The following is an 11,426-nucleotide window of genomic DNA, read 5'->3' as shown; positions in this document are numbered from 1 at the left end:
TGTGTGTGTGTGTGTGTGTGTGTGTGTGTGTGTGTGTGTGTGTGTGTCTTTCTCATCACACAACCGGGCCTAACACCTGCTACATGCACACAAGTGCTAATTACCCTCTCCAAAAAAACCAGATGTCCTTTTTCTGTACACAGTCACGTAATTGATTTTTGTGTCCTAACAAAAGACCTGTGATTCTCTTGAAAGCTCTGGGGTCTATAGAGCTCTTTGAGTGAGTGTCTCTCTGCATGTTGTTATTGGTGCTTTTATTCAAGGATATAACCAACATTTTTACATTTGGGGAGACTAAAGTAAAAGCTTAAGAACCTGCTGTGTATATATATATATATATATATATAGCAGGTGATGATTTGTGATAAATAATCCATTAAAAATATTCTACTGTTTCAAGGCCTTAGGTCACATTTAATTTTCACGTCTTTTGTTTTGTAGTGTGTGTGCGTGCATGCGTGTGTGTGCGTGCGTGCGTGTGCGTGCGTGCGTGTGCGCGTGTTTATGCAATGCAAATATATTGAATAATGCATTTTGAATGTACATTATTTGAAATTAATACTTTTGAGCAGGGGTGCAATACATTGATTATAAGTGGCAAAGACATTTATAATTTTACAAAAGATTTCGATTTCAAGTACTGTTCTTATGTTTCAATTGAGAATGATTTCTGAAGGTACTAGAGTAGTGATGCTGAAAATTCAGCTTTGAATCTCAGAAATAAATTACATTTTAAAATATTTGAATATTAATGCAATTTAAAATATATTTGAATAGAAAACAGCTATTCTGAATACCAATGGTTTCACAGTATTGCTGTTTTACTGTATTTTTGATCAAATAAACGTAGCCCTGGTTAGACTTATCAAAAACATGAAAAAACATTTACAGACCCCAAACTTTTGAGCCGTAGTATATTGTTGGTAAAATGTACACAAGGGTATGACTTACAGGATATATTTCAGTATCTGTCAAACATTAAAAGGAGAAAGGAAAACTTGAAATCGCATCATATGACCCCTTTAAATGTGCTGTCTGCTTTGTGTAAGGTAAACTTTTATGAAGAAGTTTCATTGCCACTGGCTGAGATTACACAAGACTTTATATTAAACAAAGTACAGCTCTTGCAGATAAATTAGATTGTGGTGTAGGTTAAAAACATTAAGTTCATAAAGTTACATAAAGAACTTCCAAACGTTGGTATAAAAAATGATAATAGTATTCCTGCTGCTCGAACTGTAGAGCCAATGCAACCACAAGGTCATGGGTTCAGTTCCCAGGGATGAAAGAGATTGAAGGCTGGAAGTGATGCAATGTTTACCTAGAATGTAGCGTCACCGACCCCCACCGTCGTTTTGATTTTTTATAGTAATACAAATCATTTAGTTCAGTAAAAGAACAGACGCTACAATTAAAAATGAACGCGGCCGCTCAATGCAGTTGACCGACAGTCGCATCACAGATCAGATTTCATTAATCCAGTGAGGAGAGTGAGTCGAGCTGCGAGCTTTCTTACTCGTTTTGCTAATAAACGTTCTACATTTCTTATTTATTTGGTAATATATTATACATGTTTACTTAGCCTATTTCCAGTTTTGTATACCTATTTAAACTTTATGTAAGTTATTTGTTATTTTATATTAGGCATAGCCTGCCCTTTAGCATGGTGTATTTTTTTGTTTTGTTAATAAAAGTTCTATGTTTTATATATAGTATAAAGTGAGTTTGATGTTGTATTTTGTTGTTGCATTCAAGCAATTGACGCCGAACTGCCGCTAATTCGAAAGTGAAAGTAAAATGTGCACGCTGCTTTTACGAGCTATTTAAAAGGAAGGAAAGCGAGGAAAAGAGGGAACGCCCCCGCCCCCGCGGTGATACCGGTATTACCGGTGTTGTCACACGTCGATTAACCGGTGGGAAAATTTCCTCACCGTCACAACCCTAATATATATGCGTTAGGCTAACCCGAGACTTGTCATAGCACTTGCATATTATTGCCCTTTTGTTGATTTTGATTGCTTCTGTTGTCCTCATTTGTAAGTCGCTTTGGGTAAAAGCATCTGCTAAATGACTAAATGTAAACATAGGCTACTGCATCTGGTGTTAACCATGATATCATATGATAGCCATGCTGTGTGTGTTTGTGTGCAGAGCACTTTACGTGTGTGGTGAAGGTGCTGTACAGTCTGCAGTACACACAGGCTCTGGCCGCTCTGTCCATCAGATTCAGTCGTGAGGAGAGACTCGCCTGGAGCAACACTGCAGCTGCCAAGAAGGTGCCGCAAATTACCGATCAAAAAACTTTCTCAGACTTACTTCAGCCAATTATAGCAAGGATGTGTGTTAGAATAGTTTCTTGAAGTTCTGCTTTGTGGAACAACAATATAAATTGGTTCACAATTGGCGCCTTAATGTAGATTAGGGCTGCACGATAAATCGCATGCGATATTTAATGCGCATCTTGTCAGAAAGCCGGTAGTTAATGCTGCTCAATGTGAAAGCCCGCAGGTGATGGAGATTTACCGCTGATTACAGAACCGGCTTCACTGATAAGATGCGCGTTAAATATCGCATGCGATTTATCGTGCAGCCCTAATCTACATTAAGGCGCCAATTGTGAACCAATTTATATTGTTGTTCCACAAAGCAGAACTTCAAGAAACTATTCTAACACACATCCCAGCCCTAATGTAGATCCAGTTGATGTTTGGTCATTGGTGTGTATATTTGTATTGTTTATTATTCTCAATGTGGCTCATCCAGTCAGACTTCAAAGCTGGAACTATCCATTTTATGATGATTAAATTGCACATTAAAACCCTTGAGGATAAGCTAATTTTATTAAGAGAAGGAATGTGTTATTGGCCCTCAGTGCTGTTTGTTTAAGGGGTTGATCGTAATAATGTTCAGATAACCCAGAATGAGGAAATCCTTCAGATAAATCTCACTCAGAGGTTTTCACTAGCACAGAAGAGATCATTAGCAATGGTTCTGCACTCCATTAAATGACTCTTTTTGGGGCTTTGTGGGAAATAAATGGAGTAATGTGAAGAGTTTCATCATGTCATCAGTCAGACTGCTTTAATTCCACATTATAGAGTCACACGACATCCCTCTCTCTGCCTGAAATTTTCATTGCTTTTGCAATTTGCCGACATTTAAAATAACACATGGAATGTGTTTCAAAACTTAGCAAGCTGCCTTCCTAGACAGCATTATAGGTGCATTCAGATGTTTAAAAAAATGTTGTTTAAATTCAAATGCTCCGTTTCATCTGTGATGGCCAACAGTGGTGTCTAGGTAGTCATGCTCACTAGGATTTGAAATTCAGTCCAGTTGGTACAATAACAGTGATTCCAGTTAGGGAAAGCACTAAAGGTTTTTCAGTTAGAGTGTTTTCAGCTTGTTTATTTTCATATAAAAATACGGCGTGCAGTTGCATCAAACAATGGTATAAACATCATTCAATGTAAATTGTGATAATCATAATTAATAATCGCAATTACAATTTCAAGGGAATAATTGACAGTTATGATTTTTGTCATAATCGTGCAGCCCTAATTCCAGTCTGATGGGAGAGTAATTTAAAACATTGATTTCTTTCATTCATGCCATTTCACTCGCAGAACCCGCCAAACTCTGACAAATCATGGGAGTCGCTCCTGGGTCATGTGATCTCTGAGCTGACGAAGGCCAAAGATGTGTATGACACCAACTCTGAGGAAACATTCGTGGTGAGTCACAGCACAACAGAACAGTTTTATCACACCATTATATAGGAGTCTTTTTCTAGTTTTGCAATTATTAATTCATTTATATGCATTGCAATGATGAGTTGACCTAACAAAACATGCTGATAATTTGATTTGCCTTTATGATTAATCTTACAAAGTACATTTACTGGAGAAAAAAAATGATGCTCATGTCATTGAATTCATTAGCAGTTATAATGAGAATATGTAGTGCAGCAACAGCGTTTTTGTTTTTATGAAGAAAAGACACTTATCCAAGGGACCCATTGTTGAGCTTGCCTTGCAAACATGTCATGAAACACGTCTTTTCACTTTCCTAGACTTTCCTAGACTAGTCTTTTTCTAGTCAGATCTTTTTTTTTTTTTGCATCTCAAATCAGGATACATTACAATAAAACAAAATTGGTACTTGGAACTTTACACTTTACAAATGTAAAATCATTAAATCGGTTATGTTTATGTGCAAGGACTATGTATGCGTGTTCACTATTGTTCAAACATTTGGGGTCAGTAAGATTTATTTATTTTATTGTCTGTTTTTCTTGCCAAGGCTGCATTTATTTGATCAAAAATACAGTAAAAACAGTTATATTATGAAATATTATTACAATACAAAATAACTGTTTTCTATTTGAATATATACTAAAATGTAATATATTCTTGTGATGGCGAAGCTGAATTTTCAGCAGCCATTACTCCACTCTTTTACTCCATATTTATTTATTTTTTAGATTGAAAAGAACATCATTTATTCTAAACATATTTTTGTAACAATGTAAAAGTGCCGTTACTTTTGATCAAATAAATGCAATCTTGCTGAATAAAAGTATTAATTTCTTTTAAAATAACTTCGAATTTCATAATACCTAAAGTTTTATGACAGCCAGCCAAAGAAGAGTCATTCTCTATTCTAGAGGAATATGGAGCTCACTGTTATTTGAGCCTGAAGCTTGTTCTGATCTCTTGAGGAAGCGGCTTTATCAGCAGGGAATGAGCTGTTATTAATGGTGTCTTCTCTCTGTAGTTGAGTTCCAGTGTGTGGTCTCCTCAGTCCATTGAGTTCAGCCTACAGCACTTCTGTCTGCCCTTCCTGAGACTGTCCTGTTTACTGCAGCACCACCTGTATGGAGACGGCTTACCCGGCTGCCTGGTACACACACACACACACACACACATTTCATCTGCTGTCTAAATTAAGACGGATTTTCACATAGTTGACAGACAGACTGCCGCTGTCTGTGGTCACAGGTGGAGGAGGAGTTCTCTCTGCTGGCCGGGTGTCTGGGTTTGGCTGGTTCTGTTCAGTCCAGTGCAGCGTGTCTGGAGTGGAACCTCAATGCTTTCGATCTGATCAGTCAGTGGTGTTCAGAAGTCATCGCTCGGTCCGATACTCCCACTCAGCAGTCTGTGGTCTGTATTTGTGTCTCCTGCTGTTTCATTTGGGGTCTTGCTAACACCAGTGATTTAATCGGTCGTTGTCTTTAATACGGTTAACCACTGTGACCTAACCAAGCATGACCTGTGACAGTAAGCATCATATTTGATAAAGCAATAAACCCCAAGAAGCCGTGGTTTACAGTGAATTTATAACAGCTAAGGGGCGTTGTTAGGTACGACGTGAAGCGGAGTGACTAAAACCCCCTTAACTGTTATAAATTCACTGTAGACCACGGCTTCTTGGGGCTTTTTGCTTTTATAAAACGGTTATTCCATATACGTAGTTAGGTTTCACAAAATAAAACAATAATCTGTAATGATATTAATAAAAACAGTATTCTTCCACCAAACAATGTAGTTCCTCAGAATCAGCTGTGGTTCCAACAGAGTGGTTGCCAAGCAACAGACAATATTTAGTATACAACTAGAACTTATCGAGCAGGGTTTGAACCAAATAATAATGCATGCTGCAGAACAGCAGATTTTATGACACTAAGCAGTAAAATATCTTGAATTGTGTCAGTTCTCAGAGTCATGGCTGATTAGGACAAAACTTTGACAAATCGTCGCCTTGGAATTATAAGGTTCTGTCTGACATTTGTGTCAAAATGGAGTTATTCACATATTCTTATTCTGTGACAGCTTATTTACATTGTGATGTTTCTTTTGTAAGCTGTGTACATTTTGGGCCTTTTTTTTTTTTTTTTTTTTTGAAAAAGTCTATGGAACGCAAAAAGCTCAATATCTCAAAACTGCTCAGAATGCAGATAGAACCTTATAATTCCAAGGCGGCAAAATGTTAAAAAGATTAGATTCAATTTGAGTGGATTGAATTTTTTTTTAAGATTTTCTTTTTTTTTTTAATGTTTTTTTTTTTTTTTTTATCTCAAATCAATTTAAATGTTTTAACTTTATTTATTTTTATTTTTTTATTAAAGAATATCATAGGACACAAACACGGCAACATTCCATTTAAAAGAATGGTTAATTTCGATTTCCTGGTAACTTTAATATGAAGAGGTTTCCATAGAAAAAGCATATATTGAAAACTGAAAGAGTCACGTTTGAGCATTTTGACCAGGCCCACAGCAGCATTTGCTCAACCTGTTGTGGGTCTGTTTATCCGACCAGTGGTAGGATGGGCAGAAATGAGAGATTTCACCTTCAATTTTTTTTTTATTAAATGTTACTAAAAAGATTTTGACTGTCAGTGAAAAGTCATGTCATGATTTTCTTGTCTCTCTTCAGTCTCTATTAGTTCAGGATCCGCAGTGGGCCGCCCCTCGCCTCCTGCTTCTCCCAGACAATTACAACACCATCTTCCAGTACTACCACAGGAAATCCTGCACCAGCTGCGGCAAGACCCCCAAAGACCCTGCGCTGTGCCTGGTGTGCGGCGCGTTCGTGTGTCTGAAGGGTCACTGCTGTAAACAGCAGGGCGTCTGTGAGTGTGTGCTGGTGAGTGTGTGGCAAAATCTGCACGCTTCAGTTTGAAAGATCCTTACACTGATGATGATGTTTATTAGGGATGCACCGATACTGATACTGGTTACATACTCTTTTGGTTTCTGTACCCAATATTTAAAAAATGTACAAATGCAATAAAAATATTGGTATCGGTACTCGGTATCGGCAAGTACCAAAAATAAAAGTATCGGTATCGGGCGAGTACTGGAAAAAGTGGTATCGGTGCATCCCTAATGTTTATAATGATATATGTTTTTTTTAATCCAAAGCACTCTCAGCACTGCGGAGCAGCGACTGGTATCTTCCTCCTGATAAACGCCTCGGTCATCATTATCATCCGAGGCCATCGCTTCTGTCTGTGGGGGTCTGTGTATCTGGACGCTCATGGAGAGGAGGACAGAGACCTACGGTAATCTTCTCACTGCTCTGATGGCCAGATATTGCATCTAGATTTAATTCTCAGATCCCAGTAGCTGGGTCAGAAATGTGCTTTTCCATTAAAGAGATATATTTGCGCCCTGGGATTGACTGAGGGGATTTTTAATTTTTTTTTTTTTTGCAATCTTTGTAAGGGCAGTTTTTATAATTACTGTATTAAATTCATCTGTGCTGTTTTTAATGCCAAATACTTAAATTGAATCAATTTCAATCGATCAGAGTACTATAGACTGTTACCAATCAAACTGTATCAATATAAAGCAAAAGTATCTGATATGTAGAATACGTAAATACTTAAAAAAATGTGTTTGGGGAAACAGCATGTCATATTTTATCTACACAGACAAAATAAGCTGAGAACCGTTTATGAATTAATTTATTGCTTTTTACAGATTTGAAAATGAAGACTTCACATTGGTTATCTTAGTAGCAAGAAAAGCAAATTATATACAGAAAGCGTGCATAGAAAGTTAGCTCTCAATGAAGTGGATAGTGACTTTAGTTCTGCACTCACTCTCACAAAAACTCCCATTATATTAATTACCGATGCCGTTTACTCATAAATAAATCATCTTACATTTGTATCTGAACTTTAATGATGAGAGAATTCACAAGAGTGCAGAATTCAGTCAGTGAACGAACACACACACTGAACAACGCTGGCGTTTTCACGGGGGGCTATTCTAAACGCTTGATTGGCCATCACATTGATAAGCTCAATAGAAACGTGATTGATTTCAGTTCTCAGTGCTGCAAAAAAGACATCGAATGCAATGTGAGCCGATCTAAATGTAATTGCTGCAAAATTGGCATTTTTCAGATCAAAATGTAATTCATGTTCACTTTTAATCTTGCATTTTGTCCATTTTTGTGGCATTCTTGCCCAGTAGTCATTTATTTGTGAAACCGAGTTCATTTCCCTGTTCATTTCTTTTATAAATAAAATGGTTTCCATTTCCTGCTGTGACCTCTTGTTTTTTTCCTGTTCCGTAGTCGAGGAAAGCCTCTGTATTTATGTGAGGAGAGATACCGCGTTCTGGAGCAGCAGTGGGTCTCGCACACCTTCGACCACATCAACAAGCGCTGGGGTCCCCATTACAATGGACTTTAACAGTACAGCCCACAACCTGGAGAGGACAGGTCACATGATGTCAGTGCCAGCCTCTGTGGCATCCTCTGATGATTTCTGTCGTGTAATATAAAGAAAACCTGCATTGAGTTGGCCACAGCCTGGGTTCATATGAAGTTTAGTGTACAATCAAGCCTATTGACTAACAGCGTGTGTGTGCGCGCGTGTTTTAAAGTGATTTTTGGTGTGGATTTATAGGGGAGAATTTTGTTTTGTCCCAGCAAGCTCAAGGTGAGTGTCTAGTCTGTTGGACGCACAGAGTGGAATAATACTCCCGTTCTGTAACTTTTGGAAAACTGACATCGTTTTTGAGGAGACAGACTTTTAAAAAAATTATTTTGACCAATGTGAAACAAATCATGTACAGATATCAGAATGAATATCAAAACCTTGAATGCTAAAGTTACCAAGACTCTCAACATACCCCCCCACCACCCCACCGCACCCCTGACCACATCATGCTATTTGAGTTATTTGAGAAACACATCTCATAAGACTGATTGTGGGTTCAAAACGCAGGGTATGATGTGAAATATCAACCGATTAGAGCTAAAGTGAGATTTGTCTGACTCGAGGTGTAGTTGCAGTCATCCTCAGGTATTTTATTTTATATATTTTTTTTCTTTTATTTTGTAGTCTCAGATAAAAGATTTTAATATTTAATAAGTGCTGCTATTCATTGTTTGAAAAAAGTAAATTATACCTTTGTAAAAAAAAAAAAAAAAAAAATTTTTTTTTCTTTTTCCTAATGGTTTTGTTTTTGATGGTGGTTGGCTGGTCTGTTGAGTTTATTATAAAAATACAAAAAAAAATCCCCTACAACCTTGTAGCACATATTTAATTGCTAGAGACGGAGCTAGTCGTTAAATAATGATCTGTGACCCTTTTCCTCACATAAATGTCATAACGGTAACCTTAAAATATATTTATGAGAGAGAGAGAGCGAGAGAGAGAGAGAGAGAGAGAGTCTATGTGTTTCTTTATTGTAAAGAGTGGGCAGATGCGTTTAATTTGTCAGGAAAATAATGCAATACAATTAAGGTTCTGAAAATCTGCTTGATTTTTTTTTTATGCAAAATACTTTTTTTTTTTTTTTTCTTTTGGTTAAGGGTAAAATAATGATCTGGGAATATTCTTGAATATTCCTGAGATTCACCGAACTATAACCAGAAAATCTAACAACATACCCACCAAGTCAGTTGTCCCTCAAAGTTTGATTGTCTTTACGATATTCTAATTACATGATGCCTGGACTGGTGTCAGATGGTCCATAGGGGGCAGTGTTTACACTGAGTTCTGGTTCAAAGAGCCGTTTGATGGCTGTTCTGTTGGTCTTGTATATCTAGAGGCTCAATGCACATTTGCAAAAACCTCTGAAGTTAAGAAAGTTAGTCATAATTGTCTTGACTGATTTTGTAGCAATTGGCTTCCATTACCTAATTTCTCCTCCTCTAGGATTTTGCAGGTAGTGAAGTTTTCCCTTGTTTAAAGACATTATTTGTGTTGTTGGGACGATATTTTAATGCGCACACCACTCAGGATATTGAATTCCTGATCTGAAGTGTTCCTGAGAAAAGGGTTGTCACTTAGTTCTACTGCTTTGAACTCGGCCAGATTGTGTGTAGATCCTTTATGCAAAAGTATCAGACCAAAAGAAAAAGAAAAAAGATCTGTTTTAATGTTATCAGAAAGTTAAAAAAAAAGATAATTTGGTACTTGATACAAATAGACATTTTAGCGAAGGCTAGTTTTCCAGTCCGATACATGTGGTGTTCCTCAAAGCTCTGTCCTCGGACCATCTTTGATTGTGTAATCTGTAACTGTAGAGAGGGCATTTTGCATGCGGAAGTTAATTATTTGAAAATGCATTAAACTGGATGACATCAAATTGAATATTGCAGCCCAGTCCAGTGATGGACATGTATGGTGTGGCACACACTTTCTTTATTTTATGCAACTCCTATGTTAGCAAATGGTTTAGTTTTAGTACTTTCTCATTTAATCCTTGCCCCCTTAAAAAGTAAGATCAAGCTTCACATTGACATAAAATGACCCCAGTCTAAACCTAAAGCCTGACACCACACTGAGAGTTCTTGGGGGAAGAAAATAAAATAAATTGTCCCCTTTTTGTTTTAATTGTATATAGAAATTAAATACACACATTTAAATGAAGTTTGCAGTACAGTTTCCATATGATATTTAGATTTGTGGGTCACAATCAAAATAATGACATCAGTGGAGCCCTTGCAATAATAATAATCAGTGTGATTACAGTGACACGTGATGTCCAGTTATATTGAGGGCATTTTGCTTTTTGTTTGTTTCCTACTGAAAACAGACAAGCACCCCCAACACCACACACACATATATTCAGACACGCACACCAGAAAAAGCATGTTTGGTTTGTATTGATCAGTTTGATTGGTAGGTATTGATTCTCATTGCTGCAATCATGCCATGCTGGAGGGAGGATGTTTTCAGTGCACTTGAAGTTTGCTTTCATTTCTTATTTTGTCTTGATTTCTTGCATGCTGCTGTTTTTTTTTAAGAGAGTTCTTACTCTCTTTCCCAACTTTGTATAGACAGACAGTTGTGCTAAGTGTGACGGGTGGATAATGCTGGTGTGTTCTCCTGCGGTGAATGCTTGTCAGGCAGGCAGTAATACAGTACATTACTGTATAGGTGCTGATTCAGACTTTATGATGTCATCTCTGAAAGGGTGACTTTTAATGACATTTAATGCAAAATGTAACATATGTGAATAAAATATACAGATGCTCTGATTTGCCTTTGTGTGTTTTTGTTGTCTTTATTCTCAAACTTTTAATCCAGAAATGTTAAATTTTGTCTATATTAAAATATTATATAAATAAATTATTTAAAAAATTAAATATGAGTAACTAATAAAATATTGTATAAAATAATTAAATTATCACATAAAAATAATATTTTGCTCTCACCAGCTGCTTTATGCAAGCATATTTTATTACAATATTTATTTGGTAACACTTTAGATTAGGGAACACTATTCAGCAAGTTGCTTATTAACTCTTATTTAATAGAGAATATGTGTTCCTTAATCTAAAGTGTTACCATTTATTTATTTATCATTCAGTGCCGGCCCATAGGGTTGTGGGACCCTAGGCAAGATAATGAAAATGGGCCCCACTAGTCTAAAAACTGTTAACATGCAGGAGGCCTGG

The 11,426-nt window shown here is 36.8% G+C and overlaps 1 protein-coding gene across 2 annotated transcripts in view; it reads left to right on the top strand.

The window, feature by feature from the left end:
• LOC107657401 (ubiquitin protein ligase E3 component n-recognin 3) overlaps nt 1–8,886 on the top strand; it is an 81,254-nt gene extending 72,368 nt beyond the window's left edge. For both annotated transcript variants that reach the window (XM_016445457.1, XM_016445456.1), the window contains 7 exons: nt 2,152–2,276; nt 3,627–3,734; nt 4,777–4,902; nt 5,001–5,162; nt 6,438–6,647; nt 6,926–7,065; nt 8,088–8,886. In XM_016445457.1, the coding sequence (XP_016300943.1) occupies nt 2,152–2,276; nt 3,627–3,734; nt 4,777–4,902; nt 5,001–5,162; nt 6,438–6,647; nt 6,926–7,065; nt 8,088–8,205 (989 nt within the window). In that variant the 3' untranslated portion in view covers nt 8,206–8,886. The remainder of the gene's footprint in view (nt 1–2,151; nt 2,277–3,626; nt 3,735–4,776; nt 4,903–5,000; nt 5,163–6,437; nt 6,648–6,925; nt 7,066–8,087) is intronic.
• Nucleotides 8,887–11,426: the final 2,540 nt, after the last annotated feature.

The sequence above is a fragment of the Sinocyclocheilus anshuiensis genome, unplaced genomic scaffold, assembly GCF_001515605.1.
Source record: "Sinocyclocheilus anshuiensis isolate Anshui unplaced genomic scaffold, SAMN03320099.WGS_v1.1 scaffold355, whole genome shotgun sequence".
In the NCBI taxonomy this organism is placed as follows: domain Eukaryota; kingdom Metazoa; phylum Chordata; class Actinopteri; order Cypriniformes; family Cyprinidae; genus Sinocyclocheilus; species Sinocyclocheilus anshuiensis.
Note: the sequence above shows the minus strand (reverse complement) of the source record. Positions and strands in the feature narration are given on the sequence as shown.